General features: G+C 38.0%; 1 protein-coding gene and 2 long non-coding RNA genes across 3 annotated transcripts; 2 read left to right on the forward strand and 1 right to left on the reverse strand.

The window, feature by feature from the left end:
* The first annotated feature begins 9,301 nt into the window (after nucleotides 1-9,301).
* Nucleotides 9,302-10,804, forward strand: LOC132286694 (uncharacterized). Its single transcript, XR_009472841.1, has 2 exons — nucleotides 9,302-9,574; nucleotides 10,547-10,804. It is a non-coding gene; the product is annotated as an uncharacterized LOC132286694 (long non-coding RNA).
* Nucleotides 10,805-16,067: 5,263 nt separating this feature from the next.
* Nucleotides 16,068-17,590, forward strand: LOC132284694 (uncharacterized). Its single transcript, XR_009472335.1, has 2 exons — nucleotides 16,068-16,441; nucleotides 17,414-17,590. It is a non-coding gene; the product is annotated as an uncharacterized LOC132284694 (long non-coding RNA).
* Nucleotides 17,591-17,991: 401 nt separating this feature from the next.
* On the reverse strand, nucleotides 17,992-27,282 carry LOC132283856 (pollen receptor-like kinase 4). The gene is made up of 3 exons (XM_059785887.1): nucleotides 25,033-27,282; nucleotides 19,418-20,023; nucleotides 17,992-19,039 (listed from the first exon to the last, which is right to left on the reverse strand). The coding sequence occupies exons 1-3, from the start codon at nucleotides 25,652-25,654 to the stop codon at nucleotides 18,366-18,368; spliced, it is 1,902 nt and encodes a 633-aa protein (XP_059641870.1). The 5' UTR covers nucleotides 25,655-27,282; the 3' UTR covers nucleotides 17,992-18,365.
* Between the last annotated feature and the right edge of the window lie 118 nt (nucleotides 27,283-27,400).

The raw sequence follows: 27,400 nt of genomic DNA on the forward strand, positions 1-27,400 counted from the left end.
CAAGTTCGATCGATCGAACATCACCTTCGATCGATCGAACCCTATTTCATCCTATTCAAATGATTGATCTTATCCACAGCTATACGCCTACCAACCACTTTTGTCTTTTTCCCCATAAATATCTTGAAAATATCCCAGCCTTGTCATTATCCGGAGGAGTCAGACTACTTCGATCGATCCAAGATGCAGTTCGATTGATTAAACCCATTTTCGATCGATCCAAGTTAAGGTTCGATCGATCGAACTTCCTCCAGCGAGAAAAAGTTAAAGTCCAGCTCATTTATTCCGTCCTTCATCCAATCATTAGAGAATATGCCTTGCACGACCACAGCTCATCATGGGGTGTATTTGACCTACCTATATAAGGAATATGATACACTTTTTGAGGAAGTCTCTTGTCACACATTGAAAATCATCTAGGAGACTATTCTTAGAGAGGAAGAAGGGAGGAAGCTAGAGCAACCATTGGAGGAGATCTTCACCAACAAGGAGCAGCCATGGAGTTAGCCCTTGAGGGTTGGATCATCACTACCATGAGTCTCTTGGGGCTAGAGTTAGCCCCAAGCATGTTTTCTATACTCTAATCTTGTGTATTATTGAAGGATTAGTGTTGTATGATACATCTTGATATTCATGTATATATAAATCTTGATTATTTCATGGTTTGTATGGTTTAATGCTTCCAATTGACTATTCTATTCTATCCATATGTCTATGTATGCTAGAGTAGGATATTCATGTGCTTATCCCTAGATTTAGTGTTTTTGATGCATGTCTATGTGTATTGATGCTATAGATCTAGAGATTATCAAGATGATATGCTTAATGAATGCTATTTTGGTTCATTTGATGGTTTATGCCTATTCTTGATGGTTTGTGCCTCTCCCCTAGTCTAGATAGCTTTATTTTCATGCTAGTAGTGTAGATTTAGTGTAGTGGTAGTGTAATGTTAGATGGGAGGACAATCTACTCTTGATGTTTGATGTTCCATGCTTGTGAGTCCAAATGGCATATTCCTCTAATATTGTGTTGTATGTGGATTGTGAGCTTAATGAAGGATTAATGACTAGTTATGATATGTTGTATCTTTCACATGTGTTTAGACAATTTATTCCTCTCCCAATAGATATTTTGCACCTCTCACATGATGTTTAGATAATGCATGTTTAACTAAATCATCCTTATGGATTGCTTGGACTATGAGCTTAATGAATGGTTCAATGACTTGAATTGTTATTTTGTTATCTTCACATGATGTTTAGACAATATATTCCTCTACCAATAGATGTATTGTGGCCTCACACATGTTGATTGAGACAATTTGCACTTGTTGAGTCACCCTTACCAATTGAATGTCTTTTACACACACAACATTGTTGCAACACATTCATTTCCCTCATTAGTCACTTGATTATGGTTTGGAATAGTTTTGTTTGGTGATGATCTCTACACCCCAAGACCTTTCCTTTTTACTTACTCTTTATCTTATTGCATTGCTTTAGTATAGTTTAGCTCATCTAGAAGTAATCAACCAACCCAATTCTCTTTTGCAATCATTTGGTACGCTAGAGTCGAAGTTGAAATTCCAACACGTATAATCCCTTGGGACGATCCCTACTCACCCTATCTATATTTTATATAGAGAAAGGTAGTAGTGGCTTTCTATAAATATAAAACTTGGCTACCTCCTAAATTCACAACTCTTCAAGCTTGACTTGGTATCGCGACCCTTGTAAACGAGGACCCGGTCAATTGAGTTTGGTTTTCAGCGCTTTACTTCTAATCATTCGATTCTGTTGTAAAGCATAAAATGGAAGAAAGATAAATAAAACAAGTAGAACACACAGATATTACGTGGTTTAGCCACTAGGGCCTATATCCACGGCACAAAGAGCCCAAAGGGCTACATCACTTTTATAATACTCTCTCAATTCATATACAATACAATGGTGGAGACTCCTTTATATAGGAGAAGATATTATGAGAATGGAAAGAATTAGAAAATAAGGAGGATTTTTCTCCACTGATTCCTCTAGTAACACCAAATCTCTAATACTAGGAAACAACGTCGTCAACTGAAAGATTTTCCTCGACTGATTCCTCTATTAAATCTTCAATACTCCCCCTCAAGTTGAAGCATGAACGCCCAACTTGCCATGGAGATGACGAGTAACAACAAGTATGAATGATGAAGAGAGAAGACGAAGAACAATAGTACGGAACACACCAACAGCCCATACAAGTCAACAAAAAACTGCCAGAGACACGGCAAAGGCGAGGACAATGCTACCGAACACACCGGTAGCCCAAACAAGTCGATAAAAACCACCGGAGATACAGCAAAGACAAAGACAATGCTACCAAACACGCCAGCAACCCTAACAAGTCAATAAAAACTGTCGGAGACACAGCAAAGGTGAAGAACATTACTGCCAAACAAACCAGCAGCCCAACCCAAAAACCCTCAGCAACATTTCAAATGCTAAGGGAATATCCCAAAATAAGGGTCTGAACCTAGGAAGAGAAATTAGGCTCTAATACCATGTTGTAAAGCATAAAACGGAAGAGAGATAATTAAAACAAGTAGAACACACAGATATTACGTGATTTAGCCACTAAGCCCTATATCCATGGCTCAAAGAGCCCAAAGGGCTACATCACTTTTATAATACTCTCTCAATTCATATACAATACAATGATTGTACTCCTTTATATAGGAGAAAAAATTATGAAAATGGAAAGAATTAGGAAATAGAAAATAAGAAGAATTTTTCTACACTGATTCCTCTAGTAACACCAAATCTTCAATAATAGGAAACATCGTCAATTACTGAAAGATTTTCCTCCACTGATTCCTTCATTAAATCTTCAATAGATTCGAAGTTCAAATCCAGCTTTCTTAGCAACCCAATATTCTAGATTCGAAGTTCAAATCCAGCTTTCTTAGCAACCCAAGAATCAAAGTAATTCCAACTCACTGTAACAGAAGAGTCTGCTCGTACAATGTTTTTTTATCAATGGATAACAAGTTTCAGAGGCTGAGCTCTCAATTGCAAATCCATGATTGTTTTTCCACCATACAAACAAGGCAGATTCAAACAATAGCAGGTGTAATTCTGACGGTTCAGGAGCCAAAAATGTAGATTTAACAAACAAACATCCATTCATCAATCATGCTACCAACTCAAGATCTAAAATCCCAATTCTGATGCAGATTTCTATAGCCCAAGCATCCAAACAGATTTAAGAGCACCTATAGAGGGATTTGAAGATCAAAAACAGCAGGCGGGTAACTGCCGAAGACAATGAGGTAACTGCCGAAGCAAATTTTTGGATACAAGAACACTCCAGATGTAGTGAAGCAACAATTTAACACGAACCAAGCACCTTCAAAGTCTAGAAGGTCCCTTTAGGTTAGGTTTCAAAATAATAATAATAATAAATAAATAAATCATAAAAGACCCCAATATGCAGATCGCTTGCCCTAATTTTGAGAATAAGAATCCTTTGAATTTCGTAGTGGTTAATAACCTAAAGTGATTCTATCAATTTCTTTTTTCATGATAGAGCTAATAAAGTATTACTTGCTTTTCAAGCTTCTACATGTTCTTAGAACTTATTTGATGTATTAATAAATGGCCTGGAAAACTTACTGTTTCCATTCTTTCCACAAAAATCACCAACTCCCAAGGACTGAATCACATATTTTTATTATACCTCTAGGGTCCATCCAACCCGAACCAAGTTGAAGATAGAAAACCTTGTTGAGATCATTTTGCTAGAGATTATTAACAAATAGTCTTGTTGACTTTCTTGCGATGTCTAGACATAATAAGAATATATTCTATGCTTCTTGTTTTGTTATAAGATGCTTTTCCAAATAGGCCATGTCCTGAAATGGTGAGATTATAGTTATTAGTTTTTCTGTTATACTTTAAAAAAAATTTAGAGTTCACTGTTATGAGTTTATGTTTATTGGTTTTTAATTATAGAGTTCACTAGAGAATTGTTTACTTGTTACAGATTGGCAATGAGGCTTGCAATTGCAATCAAATTCCCAGAGTTCCATCCTAGGGTGAAAATTTTCGAAAAAGTTTGTAGTATGTTGCATCTTGTCATGGAGATGGTGGAGCTATATGATTTATTGGTGCCCAGGAGAGTGTGTATGCTTTGTGGATGTTTCAAGGAGGAATTATGAAGTTGTCTTGTTGCTTGTGAATTTGGGAGTTGTATGCCTTATAGGAGTTGTGCTCTGTGATGTTGACTTGATTGATCATCTTGTCTAATTTGTATCTTAGTTTTTGAAGTCCATTTTCCATTTTATGTAACCAGTGTGTGGCTGGCTTTGACTCTGTTTTATGAATATTACATGAATCAGCTTCGTCACTTGGATAAAGTATAGACGATGAGTCAGCTTCGTCACTTGGATAAAGTATAGACGACTGCACTCAGATATTATTATAGACGACTGCACTCACATATCCTTATTTTTTAGATGTTGAAACACATGGTTGAGTTGTAAGGAGAAGAGATACTACTAGGTTACGGCCTTTCAGACTAACTATTTAGATTTTCGATATTGTATGTTTATTTGAGTTTAATGATATTCAACATAAAAGATATTTTCATAATACATGTCCCATAAGTATTTTTATGGTTCTATTTAAGTTCATCTTATATAAATGCATATTGAAATGAGATATATTGGATTAGGGTTTCACTGATTTTTACACTATTTTAAAGTATTTGACCATTTGATGAATGCACTTAAATTTTAATACGTACTAATATTGAATGGATGAAATTCAATTTTTTTCTTTTCTTTTCTTTTGTCTCCTTGGCAAGAAATTAACCAACAACGGAATCAAATTTTACAGGACCTTAACACTAAATTTATTTGCTTTGATAAATTGACGAGGTGCATAATAAATTTTGGTGATAGGTAGATTTAGAATAATTTTATGATAAATATTACACATAAACCACGAGAAGATAGTTTAATTTGAAAATGAAATTACATAAAGGTTCAAGTTTTGCACTACCTGGGCACTCGTGAGACAACGTGCACTGTATTTGTAAGAGAGAGAGAGACTATGGAGATGAGGGGTGATGACGATGAGGTGGTGCTTGGCTCTCCACCTTTCAGAAGACGCAGATCGTTCGAATCTTCATCACCCTACTCTTCCATCACAGCAAAATCCCACTTTGATAACCTATCCCACGAACTGTTTGTAGAAATTCTCCAAAGACTTCCTCTCAAACTCACCCATCTCTGCAAGTGCGTTTCAAAGCGTTGGTATAGTCTCATCTCCACTCCTCATTTCACACAATGCTATGCCCAGAATTGTTCTTCTCTGGTGCCTCCTTTTGCCCTCTTCTACAGTTCAAAGGTCCACAGTGTGCTGTCCAATTAACATCAGAAACACCCACTTTTGAATCTCCTGGGTTTTCTCTATTCTTTCTTCCCTCTTCGAACCTATAGCCAATTCGTCACTTGGCATCCAACAATGGCTTAGTATTATGCTCTGCAACCTTAATTTTTTAGAGGGTTTTCTATGTCTGCAACCTACTCACTATGCATTGGGTTGAGCTTCCTCCACCACCACTTGCCATGAAAGGGTTATCATTGGAATTGTTTGCAAACCATCTTATTCTTTTGATAGTACTAGCTGCACCAGTAGCTTCAGAGTGGTTCGAATCCACGAGTTCGAACCAGCACATACCCTACCACCACATTCCAAATGTCCACGTTCGACCAATCTCAAAATGGAGATATTCTCTTCGGACGCATGGAAATGGACCAAAACCATCATAACAACCCGGGGACGGAACTTTATTCCCTGTTCCTACATTTCTCCTGTTGTGGCTTGCAACGGAATACTCCATTGGATGTACCTTTATCGCAGCAAGATGTTCATCTATGATCCATTCAACAACACTGATCAATTTCGCACCATAAGACAGCCCAAGGGCAGATACTCCAACGCCTTTGGACATCTCTTAGGAGAGTACCAAGGACACCTCAGGTTCATTCAATATTATAATCCCACTCTCACCATTTGGGAACTTAAGGACTGCAATGGGCTTGAATAGTCCTTGGTGCACAAGGTTGATCTGGACAAGATGGAATTGGATGATCGTTGGATGGCCAATTGTGCAGGCTCCAGCAGTGTATCAAGACTACCTCTTCATCCCATTGATGGGGATGTTATATATCTACGGGTTCCTAATCGTATTATACTCTGCAACATGAGGAGCAGAACTTTGAAAGAAGTATGTTCTAATATCTTTCACAATAGCATCATCCTTTTTGCATTCGATGGTCTTTCCCTTTGTGCTCCCATGGTTGCCAACTTTAGTTCCTCAATCACAAGAAATGTCCTTGAGTAATAATTTTTTCTCATAACTTTGTTTGTCTCGTTTCTTTTCCAGTTTTGTAAATTGTTAGTGAACTGCTTGCTTTAGTTGCATTGTTTGTAAACTACGTGTTACTGTTCATCTCCACACTGATTCCCCCTATATTATACTATAATGTCTTCGGATGGATAACTTGAAACTGTTTATGTGATTGACTCTCTGACACTTCTACGTTGGAGAGGATTTCAGAATGATATGAATGTATTTTCATTAGTTCGAGTAATTATTGGAAAGTATAATTTAGAATTTTCTAGTGTAGTCTATATGCATTTGATGTTAAATATATATAATTAGAATACATGAATTCGTCTAGGAAAATTAGACCTAATCCTTGGAGAAATAGCTATACAAATGACAATTGTGTAACAAAGTCATATTTACAATACTAAGTTTTGTTAATTGAGGATGTTAAATTCCACCATGTTCTTCTTAAGGTATTTCCTTCAGCATCTCTCTGTTTCCTTTTTCTTCTCTTCTGAAGATTACCTTCAGCCCATATACGTGTTTGAAACTGATTATATACAGTTATTTCTTGATGGACGGACTTACACCATGGTTAAAAAATACTTAATTTTAATGATTTTGTAGCCAAAAGGAATTCGAGAAAATAAATCATCTATTTCACCGGGACAGTTCAATGTTAGCTACAAACATTAAAAATCTGCAGTGTTCTAATAAATCATCTATTTCACCAGGACAGAGGTGCCTACTGACCTAACATTGCACACATCCCCTATGTCGCTATAGAAACTGATTACGCCCAGAAATTGTCCACTGCTTAAAGCAAGCTCCTCGTGTGTTTTTTCTACAGTTTCATATATGGCTGTTCTCTTCTTTTAATGTGTGTGTGTGTGTGTGTGTGTGCTCATCACCACATTCCACATGTTCATACATAAAACATGAAGCTATGTTTTGATGATTGATTTGCTAATAAATTAAACTAATTATTTGTAGATTTATTGGACCAAGCATTGGTGCAATTCTAATATCTTAAGTTTGACAATTGTCAAATCTAGTTGCAACTATTATATCTCCATGGCCCCTCAGCTACTTTGCTATGCGATTTGATTTCCTTAATCAAGTCTTCCTTCCTAATAATCAGGAAGGCCTGATGTTCCATTCTCCATGATCCAAAAAGGTAGTAGTGACATCTTTGGTATGTTGAATCTTGGCACTGACCTGTTTGAAGAGGTTAAAAAACTGTACTACAATTACAACCTGTAATCATACCCCTAATATGTAATTAACTCGGATTGATTGAAGAGCTTCCACTAAAATTCACAAAAATGATTGGTGGAGGGGCTGAGAAATATAATGAATCTGAAAAAGAAAATGATAGTTTTTCTAATTTTTGAGAATAAGAATCATTTGAATTTCCTAATGGTTAATAACCTTAAGTGGCTCTATCAATTTCGTTTTTCATGGTAGAGCTAATAAAGTTAAGCTTGTTTTTCAAGCTTCTACATGTTCTTAGAACTTATTTGATGTATTAATAAATGGCCTGGAAAACTTACTGTTTCCATTCTTTCCACAAAAATCACCAACTCCCAAGGACTGAATCACATATTTTTATTATACCTCTGGGTCGATCCAACCCAAATCAAATTGAAGATAGAAAACCTTGTTGAGATCATTTATCTTCCGAAGAAGAATATAAAATTCTTTTTGTTATATGATGCTTTTCCGAATAAGCCATGTCCAGAAAAAGTTGAGATTATAGTTCTTGTTTTTTTCTGAGAAGCATATAATAAGAATATATTTTCTGCTTTTCCAAATTATTTTTTATGGTTCTATTTAAATTCATCTTATAACAATACATGTTGAAATGAGATATATTGTATTAGGGTCTCACTAATTTTTACACGTGTTTAAAGTATTTGACCATTTGAACATTTAAGTCTTTGTTTGTTTGGATGTAAAATATCTTTTAGAAATTATTTTTTATTTTTTTGTGTTTGGTTGTCCAAAATTTAAGAAAATATTTTACCTAATAAATATTTCATTAAAACCTAACAAAAACCAAGGAAAAAAATTTCAAGACCTTTGCCAAACACCAAAAAATAAAAATAAAAATATATATTACCTAAAAAAGTTTTTGTAACGTCTGTGTATATTTATTTGTGTGTGTGTGTGTGTGTGTGGTGTAATTTAAACAAAAAAGAAAAGAGAAAAGAAAAGTTAATGGGTGGGACCTAAGAAGCACGGACATTCCAAAATGGGCGAAGAATCCGTGTCCGACACGTGTCGGACACGGACACGCGTCGGACACGCCCCGACACGTGTCGGACACGCCAAAAAACGTGTCTGGAATTTATTTATTTTTTTTAATTTTCGGACACGGCTCGGACACGGCTCAGACAGCTCGGACACGGCTCGGACAGCTCGAACACGGCTCGGACATGGCTCAGACACGGCTCGGACACACTTTTCTGGATTTTTTTTTTTAAAAAAAAAAATTTTAATGCTGATATGTTAATTTTTTTTTTTTTTTTTTAATTTTTTATGCTGATATGTTCTATTTTTTGTTTTGTACTACCCTAAAGATGCTAATATATATATATACTAACCTAAAGATGCCACAATTCGTCGTGTCCGTATCCTAAAGATGCTGATATATATATATACTAACATATCAGTGATATATATATATATATATATATATATATATATATATATATATTCCAACCTAAACATATCAGTGTTTTTTTAAAAAAATTATTAATGCTGATATATATATATATATATATATATATATATATATACTATTCGCCGTGTCCGTGTCCTAAGTTTTTTGGATTTGCCGTGTCGCCGTGTACGTGTCGTGTCGTATCCGTGTCCCGTATCCGTGTCCGTGCTTCTTAGGGTGGGACCAACAAGCATTTAAATGGTCATGAGACCATCTTTGCTTTCTTTTTTTTCTCAATCCCGCAAGGTCATCTCTCTCGTCCAGAAACTCCTTTTTTTTTTTTTTTTCTTTTTTGGTTCCAATCTTCAAGCTTTGATTCCATCTTCATTACTTGCCGGATTTAGGTGCCGTTTGAGGCAAAACGACGAGTGTGACGAGCTCTACGCGTTGATGCAAACAATTTCCAGTTTTAAGCCTTCTTTGGAACTCGAAAATTTAGACCCATTTCTAGGGTTTTGGTGCAATCTTGAGGTAGGGGCATCTTAATCCACTCTCTTCTTGTTCCATTGTGAGTTATGCTCTTTTGTTGTGCAAGACATGCTAAATTTGAGAATTAATTGCTTCAATGAGGTGTAAGTGATGTTTAGAAAAAATTCATGTCTTAGGGTTATGACTTGTCTATGTGAAAAGCATGTATAGATGATGGCTTTGTGGTGTTTTTTGTGAATTATACCTCTTTTATGTGCTAACATGCTTTACTTGGGGATTAATTGTGTTAATGATTATTTTAATGTTGTCTAGAGAAATGTATGTTTATGCACATGTGATGTATTATGTGAAAAGCTTGCCTATGTGTTGAGTTTATGTCTACTATGTGTAAACTTGCTGAAAGTGATGTATGAGACCATGCTTAATTGTATTGTGCCAAAATTTCACATTGTCATGATATTGAGATTATATGTACATTCTTGAACATGTCATTGGGATGCATGAAATGGGAGAATTTGTCTTGAAATAAAAATGAGGAATTTTTGGGAGATGATAGTTTTTGTGAAATGGTTTTGATAAACCCGGTCGCTGCGGGGTTACCAACGGGCCGGAGGTTAATATAGCCTAGAGGGGACTAGGGAGTCGCCCTAGTGTGGTTGAGCTAGCTGGGCCCCATAATGACACCGCGGGGTTACCAAGGGTCAGGGACACTAGCCAATCCTCCTCTCGTGTCGCGGCAGGGTTACCAAAGGGCGGGCTGTATTAACGTTTGAAAGTGATGGTTTTGAGAATGAAAATAGGGAGTGTCATTGACATGCATTGCATTTCATTGCATTGCATTGCATTGTTTATAATTGGAATTGAATTGTATGTTGTATTTGATCCCCTACGTTGTATGATCCCTATCTCCCATTGGCCTATGCTTTGCTTAAATTCACAAGGACACAAGATTTATGTCTTAAGTGTCACCTGCTGAGCATATAGCTCACCCTACTATTTATACATTTTTTTCAGGTCTTGGAAAAGAACCGGTGGACGACAACCCACCTCAAGCTTGAGCGATACTAGAAGCTCACTTTTGTGTCTTTTGTATATCTCCCATTATTTTTGCAAAGCACTAAAAGTGTGAAGGTGTATATGTATATTTTGCAAAAACTTTGTCATGTAATGTAATTAAGGTATTTGATGATATTTTGGATGTGAATTTGATAACATGTAAACCTTATTGATGAATGGGGAGAGTAATACTAGTTTGAAGTATTATTGAGGTCATTTGATTGTGTATTATCATCTACTATTGCCGTGAATTCGGAATTTGAGCCATGATAGGTTAAAAATGAATTTAAACAGGTTGTGATAGGCCTATTTTTTGGGGAGGTCATGCCGAATTTTTTTGTTTAAAAAGTATTAGTTTTGGGATCGATACAAATTTGGTATCAGAGCAAAGGTTCGAAAACCTTTAGGACGACGGGTAGAGGCCTACATAGAGACGCATGGAATGTTGTTTATATTGTTTACTTGACTACTTGCTACGTGATATCTTATTTAAATGAGCATGATTAACTGCCTATGTGCTTACTTGCTTACTTGTTTATGTAAAAATGTTTATTGCATAGTCTTGCATGCCAAGTGTTGTACGGTATTAATTCTTGTTGAGTCGTCCACAATGGACCTTAGTGTCATGTTTCTGAATCGTTTTCTCGTTTTATAGCACAATGTCACGGCGTGAGGAACCTAGAGAAGTTGGCCCTAGGCCAACAAGGGGCGATGTTGGTGAGAGCTCTAGCTCCAATCCGGTGGAGCCAGTTGATGAGAACATGCTTCTTAGGGACTTGATTCCCCCAAGAGTTGTTCCCCCAAGAAAAGAGAGTGTTGAAACACCTGTACCCGTAGAAGTGGGTGAAGGTTCTGTGGCACTGGAGTTTAATCGTTTGTTGCAAAATGTCGTGAGGGCAACGATTGTTGCTAATCCGCAATTGGCACCACAACCTACGGTTCAAGTTGAGGAGACTCCAGCTCAGAAGCGTCTCAAGATCATAAAAGGGTTTTCTCAGTTGATGCCGGTAGTGTTTGAGGGCAGTATGGATCCAATGGTAGCAGATGACTACTTGGATCAAGTTGAAACCCAACTAACTTCAATGGATGTGACAGAGGATCATCTAAAGATCATCCTAGCTACGTATAAGTTTGCTAAGGATGCTAAGGTATGGTGGAAGTCAATCACCAACCAGTACAAGGTTGAAGAGATGAGTTGGGACAGGTTCAAGGAGCTGTTTTATGAGAAGTATTTTCCGCTTTCCAAAAGATGGGAGTTACAAGACCAGTTTCATAACCTTATTCAAGGGAGCATGTCAGTGGCGGAATACGAGAACAAGTTCACCTCACTCTCCCGTTTTGCTCCAAAAGTGGTGAAAGATGAAGCTAACAAGACTCGGAAGTTTGTCTCGGGTCTTAATGATCGAATGAGGCCGTTGATCACGGCACAGTTTATTAAGGTTTACTCTGAAGCAGTGGAAAGGGCTTTGATGCTGGAGGCTGATAATAAAGAGAAGGATGCAAGAAGAGAACAGTTGAAGCAAAAGAGGGGTGCAGGGCTATTTTCAGAGGGATCTTCTTGGAAAAGGAACAGGGGCAGTCCATCTCAGTTTTAGGGGCAGCAGACTGCACGATCCGCTCCTACCACTCCTATGCCAGCTGGACCTGACAGGAGTGCAGTTGTTTGTTATCAGTGTCAGCAGCCCGGACATTACAAGTCCAGTTGCCCTATGAGATCGTCTTCAGTTTCTTCAGCTCCGAGAGCTTGTTATGGGTGTGGCCAGCAGGGCCATTTGATTCGAGACTGTCCAAGTCAGAGAGCAGGCACCACTAGTGGCAGAGGGTCACAGCAGAGGCCGTCACAATCGGCTACAGTTCAGTTAGGTTTCAGACCACAACCATCACAGCCTACTATGTCTTCACAGGGTTCACGATCAATTAGGAGGGATACACCTACTATGTCAGTGCAGCAGTCAGGTGTTCAGGTTGACAGTCCTCAGGCACAAATACCACAGGGACGTGTTTTTGCACTGGCAAAGACCAATGCATCTTCTGGACCGTCAGTTCTTCGAGGTATATTTCCAGTGTTTGGTTGTTGGGCCCGTGTTTTGTTTGACTCCGGTGCATCTCATCTTTCATTTCATCATCATTTGCACTTGCATCGGGGTTAGAGGTTAGTTTCATGGATCGGGCGTTATGTGTTGATACACCAGTTGGGGTTTCAGTGTCATTGAGCCGAGTTGTGCGGGATTGTTCTATTGTGATAGCCGGGCGGACTTTTGTGTTTGACCTTATCCTCCTAGAGATGACTAGCTTTGATGTCATTCTCGGGATGGATTGGTTAGCTTCATTTCATGCTATGATCGACTGTTACAGAGGAAGGGTTACAGTTTGCACTCCCAATGGAGACTGTTTCTTTTTCGTGGGAGATCGGAGTGATTCCCACATTTCATCGTTTCATGGAGTTCGTGGACAGAGTCGTGGTGATTACTTCTTGGCTAGTCTTATAGCCGAAGAGGATGATGTTGTGGAAAAAGAGTATCCTGCAGTTGTTCGTGATTTTCTGGATGTGTTTCCAGAGGATTTGACAGAGTTGCCTCCACATCGAGAAGTGGAGTTCTCTATTGAATTGATGCCAGGTACCGCGCCGATTTCTATGGCACCGTATCGTATGGCACCAGTTGAATTGGAAGAATTAAAGAGGCAACTTGATGATTTGAGGATGAAAGGTTTCATCCGACCGAGTGTGTCACCGTGGGGCGCACCGGTCTTGTTTGCTAAGAAGAAAGATGGTTCTTTGAGGTTGTGCATTGATTACAGGAAGTTGAATCGTGCCACCATCAAGAATAAGTATCCTTTGCCAAGGATAGATGATTTGTTTGATCAATTGAGAGTAGCCAGTTGTTTCTCGAAGATTGACTTGAGGTCTGGCTATTATCAATTGCGGGTTAGGGATGAGGAGATCCCGAAGACAGCATTTCGTACACGGTATGGACACTATGAGTTCCTTGTTATGCCTTTTGGCTTGACTAATGCGCCAGCGGCATTCATAGATTTAATGAACCGCATCTTTCACGATTACTTGGACCAGTTTGTGGTAGTTTTCGTGGATGACATTCTTGTGTACTCACGGACTCGGGAAGATCACGAGGTCCATTTGAGTATTGTTTTACAGATTTTGCGGGAGCACCGATTGTATGCCAAATACGAGAAATGTGAGTTTTGGCTACAGGAGGTGAAGTTTTTGGGGCATGTTATTTCAGAAGGTGGAGTATCAGTTGATCCATCAAAGGTTGAAGCAGTTTTGACTTGGGAGCGACCCAAGAATGTGTTTGAGATCCGCAGTTTCCTTGGTCTAGCGGGTTACTATCGGAGATTTGTGAAGGATTTCTCCCGTTTGGCAGCTCCTATGACCCGTTTGACCCGGAAAGGGATCAAGTTTGTCTGGAATGAGGCCTGTGAGTCATCCTTTCAGGAATTGAAAACAAGGTTGACTACGGCTCCAGTGTTGGTGATACCTGAGCGTGGCCTGAGTTATGTGATCTATTGTGATGCTTCACGTGACGGGTTGGGATGTGTGTTGATGCAGGATGGTAGAGTAGTGGCTTATGGGTCTCGGCAGTTGAAGACTCACGAGTACAACTACCCTACTCATGATTTAGAGTTAGCGGCAGTTGTGTTTGCCTTGAAGTGTTGGAGACACTATTTGTATGGTGAGAGATTCGAGGTATTTTCAGATCACAAAAGTCTCAAGTACCTTTTCTCCCAAAAGGACTTGAACAACAGACAGAGGCGATGGGTCGAATTCTTGGAGGACTACAATTTTGACTTGCAGTATCATCCGGGCAAGGCGAATGTGGTAACTGATGCCTTAAGCCGGAAATCTCGTGGAACTTTGGCCAGTTTAGCTATTCGGAAGTGGAAGATGCTTGAAGACCTGGCAGAGATGGGATTACAGTGTTTTGATGATGATGGTTACAGTGAGTCGGCATTCTTATTTAGTCTTGTGGCTCAGCCTACTCTTGTTGTACGAGTGATTGAGTCACAGAGACAGGACCCGGACTTAGATGCCATCCACGCTTTGATCTCTAGTGGTGAGACAGTGAAAGATTGGGCCTTACATACAGATGGGGGTCTACGGTTCAGGGGTTTGTTGGTGGTTCCCACAGTTTGTCGTGAGGATGTCCTACGGGAGTTTCACACTTCCCGTTTTGCAGTTCATCCAGGTGGTACTAAAATGTATCACAATTTGAGACGTCAGTATTGGTGGAGCGGGATGAAGAATGATGTTGCACAGTTTGTAGCTAGATGCCTTACCTGTCAGCAGGTGAAGGCCGAGTATCAGAGGCCAGCAGGTTTGTTGCAACCATTACCTATAGCGCAATGGAAATGGGAGCATATTGCTATGGATTTTGTGACAGATTTTCCAAGGTCACGGAGGGGCAATGAGGCCGTATGGGTCATCATTGACAGATTGACCAAGATGGCTCGTTTTTTGCCTATTAAGGCAACAGACGATGCAGAGAAGCTTGGTGTACTTTATGTGAAAGAGATTGTAAGGTTGCATGGAGTTCCAGTAACCATTGTCTCAGATAGGGATGCTAAGTTCACTTCGAAGTTCTGGGAAGGACTTCAAGTAGCGTTTGGTTCAGCGTTGCATCTTAGTACGGCATTCCATCCACAGACGGACGGTCAGTCGGAGCGTACTATCCAGATTTTGGAGGATATGCTTCGGGCATGTGTGCTTGACTTGGGTGGTAGTTGGGAGGATCACCTTCCACTTATTGAGTTTGCCTACAACAACAGTTATCAGGCGAGCATCCAGATGGCTCCATTTGAGGCGTTGTATGGTAGACCTTGTAGGTCTCTTGTTTGTTGGACTGAGGTAGGCGAGACAGCCGCTTTAAGACCCGACATTGTACTCGAGACTACTGAGAAAATTAAATTAATAAGACAGAGGTTACTTACAGCTCAGAGCCGACAGAAGAGTTATGCGGATAAGCGGAGACGACCGTTATCCTTTGAGGTGGGAGACCACGTTTTTCTATGGGTTTCTCCACGGAAGGGATTGATGAGATTCGGAAAAAGTGACAAGTTGTCGCCACGATTTGTTGGACCGTTTAAGATTTTGGACCGAGTAGGAGAGGTTGCCTACAGGCTTGCTTTGCCACCAAAGTTGGATAGGGTTCACAATGTTTTCCATGTATCGATGTTACGGAAGTACGAACCGGATCCATCTCACATTTTGAGTTGGGTAGATGTGGATATTGATGAGGATGTTTCCTACGAGGAAGGACCAGTTCAGATCCTTGACACTCAGCAGAAGGTATTGCGGAACAAGACAATACCAATGGTGAAAGTCCTTTGGAGACACCATGGAGTCGAGGAAGCTACTTGGGAGCTCGAACAGGAGGTTCGGTCCAAGTATCCAGCATTGTTTTCTTCCTCAGGTATGTCTTGATTTCGGGGACGAAATCTTTTAAAGTTGGGGAGAATGTAACGTCTGTGTATATTTATTTGTGTGTGTGTGTGTGTGGTGTAATTTAAACAAAAAAGAAAAGAGAAAAGAAAAGTTAATGGGTGGGACCAACAAGCATTTAAATGGTCATGAGACCATCTTTGCTTTCTTTTTTTTTCTCATTCCCGCAAGGTCATCTCTCTCGTCCAGAAACTCCTTTTTTTTTTTTTTTCTTTTTTGGTTCCAATCTTCAAGCTTTGATTCCATCTTCATTACTTGCCGGATTTAGGTGCCGTTTGAGGCAAAATGACGAGTGTGACGAGCTCTACGCGTTGATGCAAGCAATTTCCAGTTTTGAGCCTTCTTTGGAACTCGAAAATTTAGACCCATTTCTAGGGTTTTGGTGCAATCTTGAGGTAGGAGCATCTTAATCCACTCTCTTCTTGTTCCATTGTGAGTGATGCTCTTTTGTTGTGCTAGACATGCTAAATTTGAGAATTAATTGCTTCAATGAGGTGTAAGTGATGTTTAGAAAAAATTCATGTCTTAGGGTTATGACTTGTTTATGTGAAAAACATGTATAGATGATGGCTTTGTGGTGTTTTTTGTGAATTATACCTCTTTTATGTGCTAACATGCTTTACTTGGGGATTAATTGTGTTAATGATTATTTTAATGTTGTCTAAAGAAATGTATGTTTATGCACATGTGATATATTATGTGAAAAGCTTGCCTATGTGTTGAGTTTATGTCTACTATGTGTAAACTTGCTGAAAGTGATGTATGAGACCATGCTTAATTGTATTGTGCCAAAATTTCACATTGTCATGATATTGAGATTATATGTACTTTCTTGGACATGTCATTGGGATGCATGAAATGGGAGAATTTGTCTTGAAATGAAAATGAGGAATTTTTGGGAGATGATAGTTTTTGTGAAATGGTTTTGATAAACCCGGTCGCTGCGGGGTTACCAACGGGCCGGAGGTTAATATAGCCTAGAGGGGACTAGGGAGTCGCCCTAGTGTGGTTGAGCTAGCTGGGCCCCATAATGACGCCGCGGGGTTACCAAGGGTCAGGGACACTAGCCAATCCTCCTCTCGTGTCGCGGCGGAGTTACCAAAGGGCGGGCTGTATTAACGTTTGAAAGTGATGGTTTTGAGAATGAAAATGGGGAGTGTCATTGACATGCATTGCATTTCATTGCATTGCATTGCATTGTTTATAATTAGAATTGAATTGTATGTTGTATTTGATCCCCTACGTTGTATGATCCCTATCTCCCATTGGCCTATGCTTTGCTTGAATTCACAAGGACACAAGATTTGTGTCTTAAGTGTCACCTACTGAGCATATAGCTCACCCTACTATTTATACATTTTTTTCAGGTCTTGGAAAAGAACCGGTGGACGACAACCCACCTCAAGCTTGAGCGATACTAGAAGCTCACTTTTGTGTCTTTTGTATATCTCCCATTATTTTTGCAAAGCACTAAAAGTGTGAAGGTGTATATGTATATTTTGCAAAAACTTTGTCATGTAATGTAATTAAGGTATTTGATGATATTTTGTGAATTTGATAACATGTAAACCTTATTAATGAATGGGGAGAGTAATACTAGTTTGAAGTATTATTGAGGTCATTTGATTGTGTATTATCATCTACTATTGCCGTGAATTCGGAATTTGAGATAGGTTAAAAATGAATTTAAACAGGTTGTGATAGGCCTATTTTTTGGGGAGGTAATGCCGAATTTTTTTGTTTAAAAAGTATTAGTTTTGGGATCGTTACAGTTTTATAGAGAAATTTTTTTCCAAGGAAGATATTTTACGTCAAAACAAATGGAGCCTATATGTGAGTCTAAATTTTAATACTAGTATTGAACAGATGAAATTCAATATTTTTTCTTTTCTTTTCCCTCCTTAGTAAGAAATTAACTCACACCCAAATCAAATTTTGCAGGACCTTAATGACAAAATTTATTTGGTATGATAAATCATTAAATTGACAAAGGTGCATAATAAATTTTGGTGATAGGTTTAAGAATAATTTCATGATAATATTACTCATAAACCACAAGAAGATAAGTTTAATTTGAAAATGGAATCATTTGAAGGTTATTTATAATTATTTTCTTTTTATCCACATAAAACCGCATATACTTGAAACAATAGAAACTCACGAAATATAACTCAAATCACTGAAAAAAAAAAAAAAAAAAAAAAAAATGCCTACTTGAAACTATGAGCTTTTGCTTCCAGAAATCTTGTGTTCCAAATCCTTTAAACCTCATGACTCAAAAAAAGTTTCAGCACCATGTTATTTCTGTCTGAACCCAACTCAACCAGCCACAGAGAAAGAGAAGTCATCTTCTTCAGTCATTGCTCTAGAAGAGTACACGTCACCTTCACTAGCATAGGAAGAAGTATCTTCATCACTGTCCCTCTCTTTCAACTCTTCAATCTTATCAACAACCTCCCTCCAATCCCACCTTCTCTCCACATTCCATTCACAGCAGCATATTCCTATCTTCAAGAGCTTAAGCATCTCACCTTCGCCGTTCCTCGTCGCCTTCATGTCCTTATCAAACACCTCACCAGTCCACTCTTCTCTCACAACAGAGTTCACCCAAGTAGCCAAATCTGCATTAGCCCCCTTGCCTTGTTTCAGATAATTAGCCGGGAACTTACCCGTTAACAGCTCGAGTATTAGAATGCCAAGGCTCCACACGTCCGTCTTCTTTGTCGTGCGATCATGTTGGGTGAACTCAGGTGATTTGTAGGCCACCATGAACTGTTGAGCATGATCTTTGTTGATTACAGGAGCGAGTGCGTAATCTGCCAAGAGGGGTTCAAAGGTATCATCTAAAAGCACATTTGAGGATTTGAGGTGACCATGAGGCAGATTTATACTTGGAAACTCCTTATAAAGGTAAGCCAACCCCTTGGCTACCCCTTTGATGATCTTTAGGCGTGTTGGCCAGTTGAGCCCAGGCTGCTCCAGACTATGTTTACCTGATTAATTTAGAGAACATCAACAAATCTAAGTACTGCAAGTCATATGTATTGAAATCAAGCATGTAGGCTAGCAGTATCTCCTCTGCATTCAAAGCAAAAGGTGATTAATTAGTGTATAGAATTGATGTTAAATTACCTACCTGCGGAGGATGTGTTGTTTGGTCTGCCAAGAGTTTCAGGTCAAAATTAACTCAATTATGAATTTGAGGTTTCCAATTTTACTAATTTGATTGCGCTATCATTCTATAAAATAGTGGGTGTTGAGACCTTTCTTAGTTTGTTTCTTTTTTTTTGGTGGTAACATGAAAACATTGTAAGAAACACAAACAGTAACATATATTTTGGATATACTCTTCTATATTGAGTTTCACTTACTGTGGAGATGACTTGCCAAGCTTCCATTTTCAACAAAGTCAGTAATCAGAAGCTTTTCTTCTTTTTTGTAGTAAAAGGCCACAAGAGGAAGCAGATTAGGGTGTGACAACCTTCCAAGCCTTTTCATATGCTCATGGAACTCTTCTCTTCCAACATTGCTCATTTGCCTAAACCTCTTCACAACCATGGCTGGTCCACTCAGAAGCACAGCCTTGTATGAAGATCCAAAGCTGCCACTACCCAAGACTTCAGCGGAGGCTCTAAGCAGGTCCTGCAATTCAAACCTCTCTCTATCATTCCTCACAAAGTACAACTTCCCATGTTCTTGATTTTTGATCTTGTAGATGTTCTGCTGCTCCTGTACTAACGCCACGTCCTTCCCAACAACCTTATGAGCAAAATGTTTCTTCTTCTGGAATTTTGTTGCTTTGGGCTGTCCCAATTTGGATGTTTTGGTCCCCCGGCGACGGAAGAAATAGGAAGCTAGACAGATGAGAAGCAATGCAACCACCCCTGCAGCAACTGCAATGATGGCTATTTTGGGGAATGAGTGCTTCTTAGATACCTTACATGGGTCAAGAGGCTTACCACATAGATTGAGGTTACCTGCATATATGGTTCCAATGATATGCCATTAGATGTTTGGTAAGTGAAAATTGTGTGAGCAGTTTTATACAGATCAGTTAAACTGGCTGTATTTTTTTACAGTTAATGACGAAAAATTTATGGAACTTATTGAGAACTGTATATATGGTGTAGTAAGTTTAGATGGATAGACCATGCATTTAGTGGCAGGCTGCCAGGAAGGACAAAAAGAATTTTTGCTTAATAATCTCTCTAGTAGTCTGGGATCAATTTGATGCCTCTGTCAACTAAGGGATGGAATAAGATATATATACAAGAGATCTTTGAAAATAATAAAATAAACATAAATTATGGTATTTGTTCATTGTGATGTTAAATAGTCTGACCCTCAATTGTTATACTTCAGCTAACATGATTTGTTATAGACGTGCATACCACCTAAAATTCGCGCAATTTCTTAACATTAGATTTGGACTAAAAATCATATACAATATAGTATATTGGTCAAATATAATAGCAACATGATACCCCTTTTTATCTCTGCCCAAGAAAAGATATATTGTTTTCTGTGCTTTTCTTTCTTTTGAAATTATGTATTCTTACCTTGCTTGTCTCTTTCATTTGGTTCCCATACTTGAAAAGAAATCAATTTCCCTCTTCAGATTGATACATAAACAAGAGAGAAATTAAAATATGAGGATAGTTGAGAGAAATTTTATTTGCTCTCTCTCTCTCTCCTTTCTTTTTCTTGATTCCCAGCTATTTTGATAACTTCTAATTTTCTAGTATTTACTAGGTGAGGAAATATGAGGAAACCGATTTCCCTTTTCCTCCCTTTTCTTTTTCCTTTTCCTTTTTTGTTCCTTACTAGATTTGCAAATCAAACAGAGCCTTTATCATTCCTACAGTAGACAGAGAGATGAAAAGGATAGACAATACAGAGTGACAATGAATTGGGAATTAGATATGCCAATTTTCAACTGAAAATTGAAGAATCAAAACTGTTGATTTGGAACACTGATGCAAAGGAAAACAACTTAAATAACAAAAGCATGAAAATTAAAAAATTAAAAAAAAAACAACTTTAATACTGACCTGCAAAAGAAGCAGCATTCATGTTGCTTAGGCTAGCTGGAATTGGACCTTCAAATTTGTTGTTTGCCAGGTTCGCCACTTTCAGATCTTTCGACTGAAAATCAGGTATTCGACCTTCAAACTGGTTATTCTCAAGCCATAGCTCCACAAGCCCAGGCGTATCCGCAAGGGACTTGGGAATTTTACCAGTGAACTGATTATTTGCCAGATAAACCTTCTTCAATGAGTTCATGCCTACAAAAGCATCATCTGGAATATCACCCGAGAATCGGTTGTTGGACAAGAACACTCCTTTCAGTGCACCAATTTTGCTTATATTAGGCATCAGACCTTCAAAGCTGTTGTTCATGAAGCTCATGGTCCTCAACCCTGGTAACTCCGCAAGCGCGTCCACGTCTATTACACCAGTGAGTCCCATGTTTTCGAGCTGCAATCCGTACAAGCCATCATTCTTGCAAATCAAGCCTCTCCAGTTAGAATCATTGCCGGTGCACAAATCAACCGATGCATTCCAGTTGCTCAGTGCAGTGTGGTTAGACAGTAAGTCTCTGAACTTGAGAAGGGTGTTGGCGTCGTCCAGCTCGGAGGCACCATATGGTGCCACAAGGCATGTCAACATGACATGAAGCATGAAAAGCCAATGTGTTGCTCTACATGCCATGATTGAGAGAGGTCAAGAAAGGCTCAAAATCAAAGTGTTTGTACTTTTTGATTAATGCAGTTCCCAGGATTTGTGGATTGTGTGTAGTGGGTAGGACAATGCATCAGAGGGATAGGGTTTTTGTTGCATTAAAAGCTTTGGATTGATCAAGCACGATCCAAACAGGTGAAAATGAGGGTAGGGGAGAGGCTGAAATACTGGGATGGAAATGAGGGAGGGAATTGTGGTTGGAGGGAAAGGGACAAATGGGGATGGTGAGATTGACAAGGTCTTGTGAGTTGTGATTGATTAGCTGGTTCAAGCCGGCCATATATATATATATATATATTGAGTGTTGTTTAGCAGTTTGGTTTCATTACAGTGAATGTTTTGTTTAATAATTTTTTGGTTAACTGCGTGGTGATCATTTGGTAGGTGTTTTCCATCTTGTAATTGATGGTGCTAGCTAGCTCATGGTTGCCTAAGCCGTCTGTGTAATGGTAATGTGACTTTTATATTTGTTTAGCTTCTCAGTTTCGATTTTCCCTATGAAGAAATGACCATACAGCTTGTGACTTGAAATCATGCAATTTGTTTATGAATAAAGATATATCTTCCGGATTCAGTGGATGGCATTAGGGCATGGTATTTTTTTATTCTTACACTATATAATTTCTTGGGACTCACAGTAATTCGCGGTATCGGTCGCAGTATAGATCGCGGTCGCGATCGCAGTGTAACGGATTCGGACAAAGTCAGTATAAACTGACGACGATACGACAAACCATGTAACCATGTAATGAAAGTCGTTATAATGCCCAGAAATTTAGATATGTTTAAGAGTGATATTTTGTACAAATTATAGAAATAATAAAATCCTATGATAATTGGAAGGAAAATAAATAAATTTCACTTCAATGTTATGTGTGTTTTTTTTCTTTTCGATGTGTTCGGGCTTTGTCTCAATTAATAGACGAGACCTGTGCAAAGTGACTCATTTACACAGATTGGGTAAGACTCGGACTATATCAAGCACTTTAAAAGATTCGAACCTAAAACTTAATGATTCATGAGGCACTAAATTATAGAATTTCACCACTAGAATCAACCCTTAAAGTTTGCAATGTTATTTGTTGACCGAGTGTGTTTTGTAGGACATTTTCAATTTGCAAACACAAGATTTGATTAGATATAAGACAGAACATGTTTCAGATGAACTAAAATCCTAATATAATTATATAACATGAGACAACTGGTTTTATTTTTAAAATAAGATTGAAGCATAAGAAAATGTTAGACCATTAAGACTTAGGTTTGACAAATGTTGTTTTAGAAGCCTGAGTTTGTAACTTTACTATAGTATTCTTGGAAACTTAATAAAATCAAAATTCAAGTCGGGGAAGAAAAGGGCACTTCAATCAATTGTTATGCGAAATCTGAGCTTTCGTTTAAATTAAAAGCCTGATCATTTCATGAAAAACCTTTTGAGCATCTAGGACGTATAGAGTCAGTTGAGAGCTCTTTTCTCTTATATTTTTGTTATAAGACCATAAAGTCCTGCTTTTAAAAAATATTTTCAAATATATTCAAATTTTATCAATAATGAACTCTTTTTTTTTTTTTTTTTATGTTACCTGTTTTTACTAAATTACAAATAGTGCCCATTCCTCCTTAAAATACCAAATATGCTCTCTACTTCCAATATTTTGTAACTCGCACCTATTTAGAAAAATGTACTGGTAGTTACCAAAATTAGTACTCGTAACATGTTTAACAAATTATTTCAAATCCACTCCGTAGTAAACTATTCATAAAATGTTAAAATAACAAAAAATTATTTTTCAAACCTTACATTTAGGAATAATAAAAGAAGTATTTTCCAATATTCTTAATTTTCTACTTCATATTTGTTTTTATAAAAATAAATCACATAAATTTGAGAATATTATCTAAAAAATGCATCAAACATCTTAATGGATTGAATATAACATGAATCTGAAATAAAGTCTTCTTTTTTTTTCTTAAATTCATTTTATTCGATCAAACTTTTTAGCCCAATTGTTTAGGAAAAATTAGTTAAATAACATAATGCAAAGGGTGGAAGAGAATTGTATTACTTATAAAATTTTGTTAGACATATCTTTCAAAAGTAGTATTTCATTGTCTAATGAAAATTTTATAGACCTTACTTGTCATTAAAGTGTAAAAGTAGGACCGGTTAGCAATTATTTCTTTTGAATCACAATCCTCCATTTGTAGAAAACTTCTTTACTCCCGTTGCACCGTGCAACAGGCGCATACAACCATTCATTACCGACGCGTGTATTACACAGATGGTCCAGATGCGCCTGTTGCAACGGGCGCAAAGAAGTTTTTCTCCCATTTGCAGTACAGCAGAGGATCCTCGTTCTTAAATTACATGTATGGCAGTTAGTTAATTTACAAATTGCAGTTAATTTAGTTAAAATTTATAAGTTAGTTAACAATCAGTTAATTAACCTAGCAAAATCTATTCACAAACTTTACTCTACTCTTTCTCAAAACAAAAAGTTTCAGTACCACAATGGAATTGCTTTCTGGCCACAAAGGGCATGGAAGTTACACTTAACAGTTTCAGATTTTTCATGTGTTCTCAAGCTCTGAATCGAACTCATTTACTCTGATTTTTCTTGAAAATCCACGCACCATGGTTCAAACTAGAGAAGACATTACATTTCAAACCGGAATAGAAAATTAAACATCAACTTCCATACTGAAAATTAAAACTCGAATAAAAAATTAACAAATCTTCCAAACCTCCACAATGACGAGTTTCGTGCACTGGGTTAACCCTTTTAACCCTTGGATTACATCAGATAGCCTGTCAAGGGTGTCCGAGAAATTTTGTGGAATGAGTGCTTCTTAGATGGCTTGCATGGGTCGAGAGGCTTACCACATAGATTGGGGTTACCTGCATATACAGTTCCAAAGATATGCCATTAGATATATCATATATGTTTGGTAACTGAAAATTGTTAGAGCAGTTCTACACAAATCAGCTAAACTGACTGTACATTTTTACAGTTAATGACACAAAATTTGTGTAACTTATATAGAACTATATATATGGTGTAGTAAGTTTAGATATATAGACCATAGTAATATCAAAATAAATTATAGTTTTAGTTCATTCTGATGTTAAAATAATACCCTCTGACCTTCAATTATTAGAGTACTTCAGCTAGCATGGTTTGTTATAGATGTGCATACCACCTAGAATTGTGTGTGTGTGTGTAATCTCTTGGGCTAAACTGACCTGCAAAGAAGGTTGAACTCATGTTGCTTAGGCTAGCTGGTATTGGACCTTCAAGTTTGTTGTTTGCCAGGTTCACCACTCTCAGATCTTTCTGCTGAAAATCAGGAATTTGACCTTCAAACTGATTATTCTCGAGCAATAGCTCTACAAGCTCAGGCGTATTCGCGAGGGACTTGGGAATTTCACCAGTAAACTCATTATTTGCCAGATAAACTTTCTTCAATGAGTTCATGCCAGCAAAAGCACCATCTGGAATATCACCCGAGAATTGGTTATTGGACAAGAACAATCCTCTTAGTGCACCAAGTTTGCTTACATTAGGCATTGGACCGTTAAAGCTATTGTTCATCAAGCTTATGGTCCTCAAGCCTGGTAACTCCGTGAGCACGTCCACGTCTATCACACCAGTTAGTCCCATGCCTTCGAGTTGCAATCCGTAAATGCCATCATTGATGCAAAGCAACCCTCTCCAGTTAGAAGTGCTACCGGAGCACAAACTGACCGATGCATTCCAGTTGCTTAGTGCAGTGTTGTTAGACAGCGAATCCCTGAACTTGAGAAGGGCCAGAGCCTCGGCCTCGTCCACAGATGCGCCATATGCTACCAGAAGGCATGTCAACATGACATGGAAGAATGAAAATCCAATGTGTTTCTCTAGATGCCATGATTGAGAGAGGTCAAGAAAGGCTCAAAACGAAGTGTCTGTACTTTCTGATTAATGCTGTTTCAAGATGTATGGATTGTCTGGTGGGGGGTATATAGGACATTTAAAGCATCAGAGAAATTGGGTTTTTTGTTACATTAGAGCTTTGGTTTGAAGGAGGTTCCAAACAAAGTTTTGTGAATGATTAGCTGTTCAAGCAGGCCATAAATTGAGTGTTGTTTACTTGTTTAGCACTTTGGTTTCATTAAACTAATCTTTTTTGTGAATGTGACTTTTATATTTGTTAAGCGGAGCTTATGAGTTTCGATGGGCTTCTATGAAGAGCTGACTCTACAGCTCGTGACTAGCAATCATACAATTTGGATGTCCTAAACGTCTATTAAAATATGAAAAATTAAGTAACGGATGTTGCATATATACTCGAAATAATGGTGTATAACTCAAAATTCGTATCGGAGAGGATCCTCTTCCTCTCCTCAGATTCTTATTGAGGGAGTTCAGAAAGGAATTAAAATGGTAAAATAGAGAGGACTAAGAAAATAATGATGGAAGCTTTTTTATGGCATTTGGGAATGAAAATCATCCCAGTGTTTTGTATTACATTTGCATTTCCCTAACACTATCTGAATTAGACCCATTACCAAGATTACAGATACAATGATAAAACATGTATCAGATCAACTAAAATCTCAATGCAACGTGATATAGGTGATTTCTATTGATGATAAGATAGAACCATCGAAGAAAATGTTGGGTCAATAACACTTAGGTGGACAAATTTCATGTCAAAAGCTTCACTATGTCAGTTTTAGATAGATTTTGGAATGTTAGTTAAATTTCATGTCAAAAGCTTCACTATGTCAGTTTTAGATAGATTTTGGAATGTTAGTTATAGTCTGTTGGTTACCTCTTGTCCAAGGGCATAATGGGAAATCAGGGCTACATTCAAGGGCAAAAGGTAAATTTACACTCACCAATCAGGGTTCATGCATTCACCAATTAGGGTTTCATGTATTCCATCAGAAATGTTCTTTTTGATAATGCATGATTAGTGAAGAACAGGCACTTAAATTGCTCGAGGGATCAAACGAAAACAACGTTCTTGTTCAAAAATAGAAGTTCAATCGATTTCAGTGAAATAGCTGTGATACATCCATAAAACTTTGACATTATGTGGTGAGACTCACGCCTCCACTCAACATTTTCGAAACTCTAACATCATGTGATGAAACTCTGACATCATGTGATAAAACTTATGCCTCCACTCGCACAACACGCATTCAGCATCTTTCAAATTTGAAAGATGCATCTTTTTCCACGTGTTAAGTAAAACTAAGCATAATGTTTCTCTCTCTCTCTGTGAGCATATCTAGGGCATATAGAGTGAGTTGGAGAGTGCATTCTAGCTCTTCTTTTCTAAACAAGCTTTATTGATATGATGCATGGTCTAAATTACATGTCTGCTAGTTAGTTAATTTTCAAATTTCAGTTAATTTAGTTAAACTTTAGAAGTTAGTAAAGTTTAGTTAATTATGCTTGCAAGACCCATTCACTCCCTTTAAAGTCTATCACGAGCCTGAAACTCTCTCTACCAGAGCAGCCTAGGGTTACGGTCCTCCATCGCTCACAAAAGAAAACGAAAATGTATCACTACCACAATAAAATTGTACCCTCACCAGAGGCCATCCATATTGCATTCAACAG

Source organism: Cornus florida, unplaced genomic scaffold (assembly GCF_030987335.1).
Source record: "Cornus florida cultivar Cherokee Brave unplaced genomic scaffold, ASM3098733v1 CherokeeBrave_3.0.0_Hap2_Chr11, whole genome shotgun sequence".
NCBI classification, from domain to species: Eukaryota; Viridiplantae; Streptophyta; class Magnoliopsida; order Cornales; family Cornaceae; genus Cornus; species Cornus florida.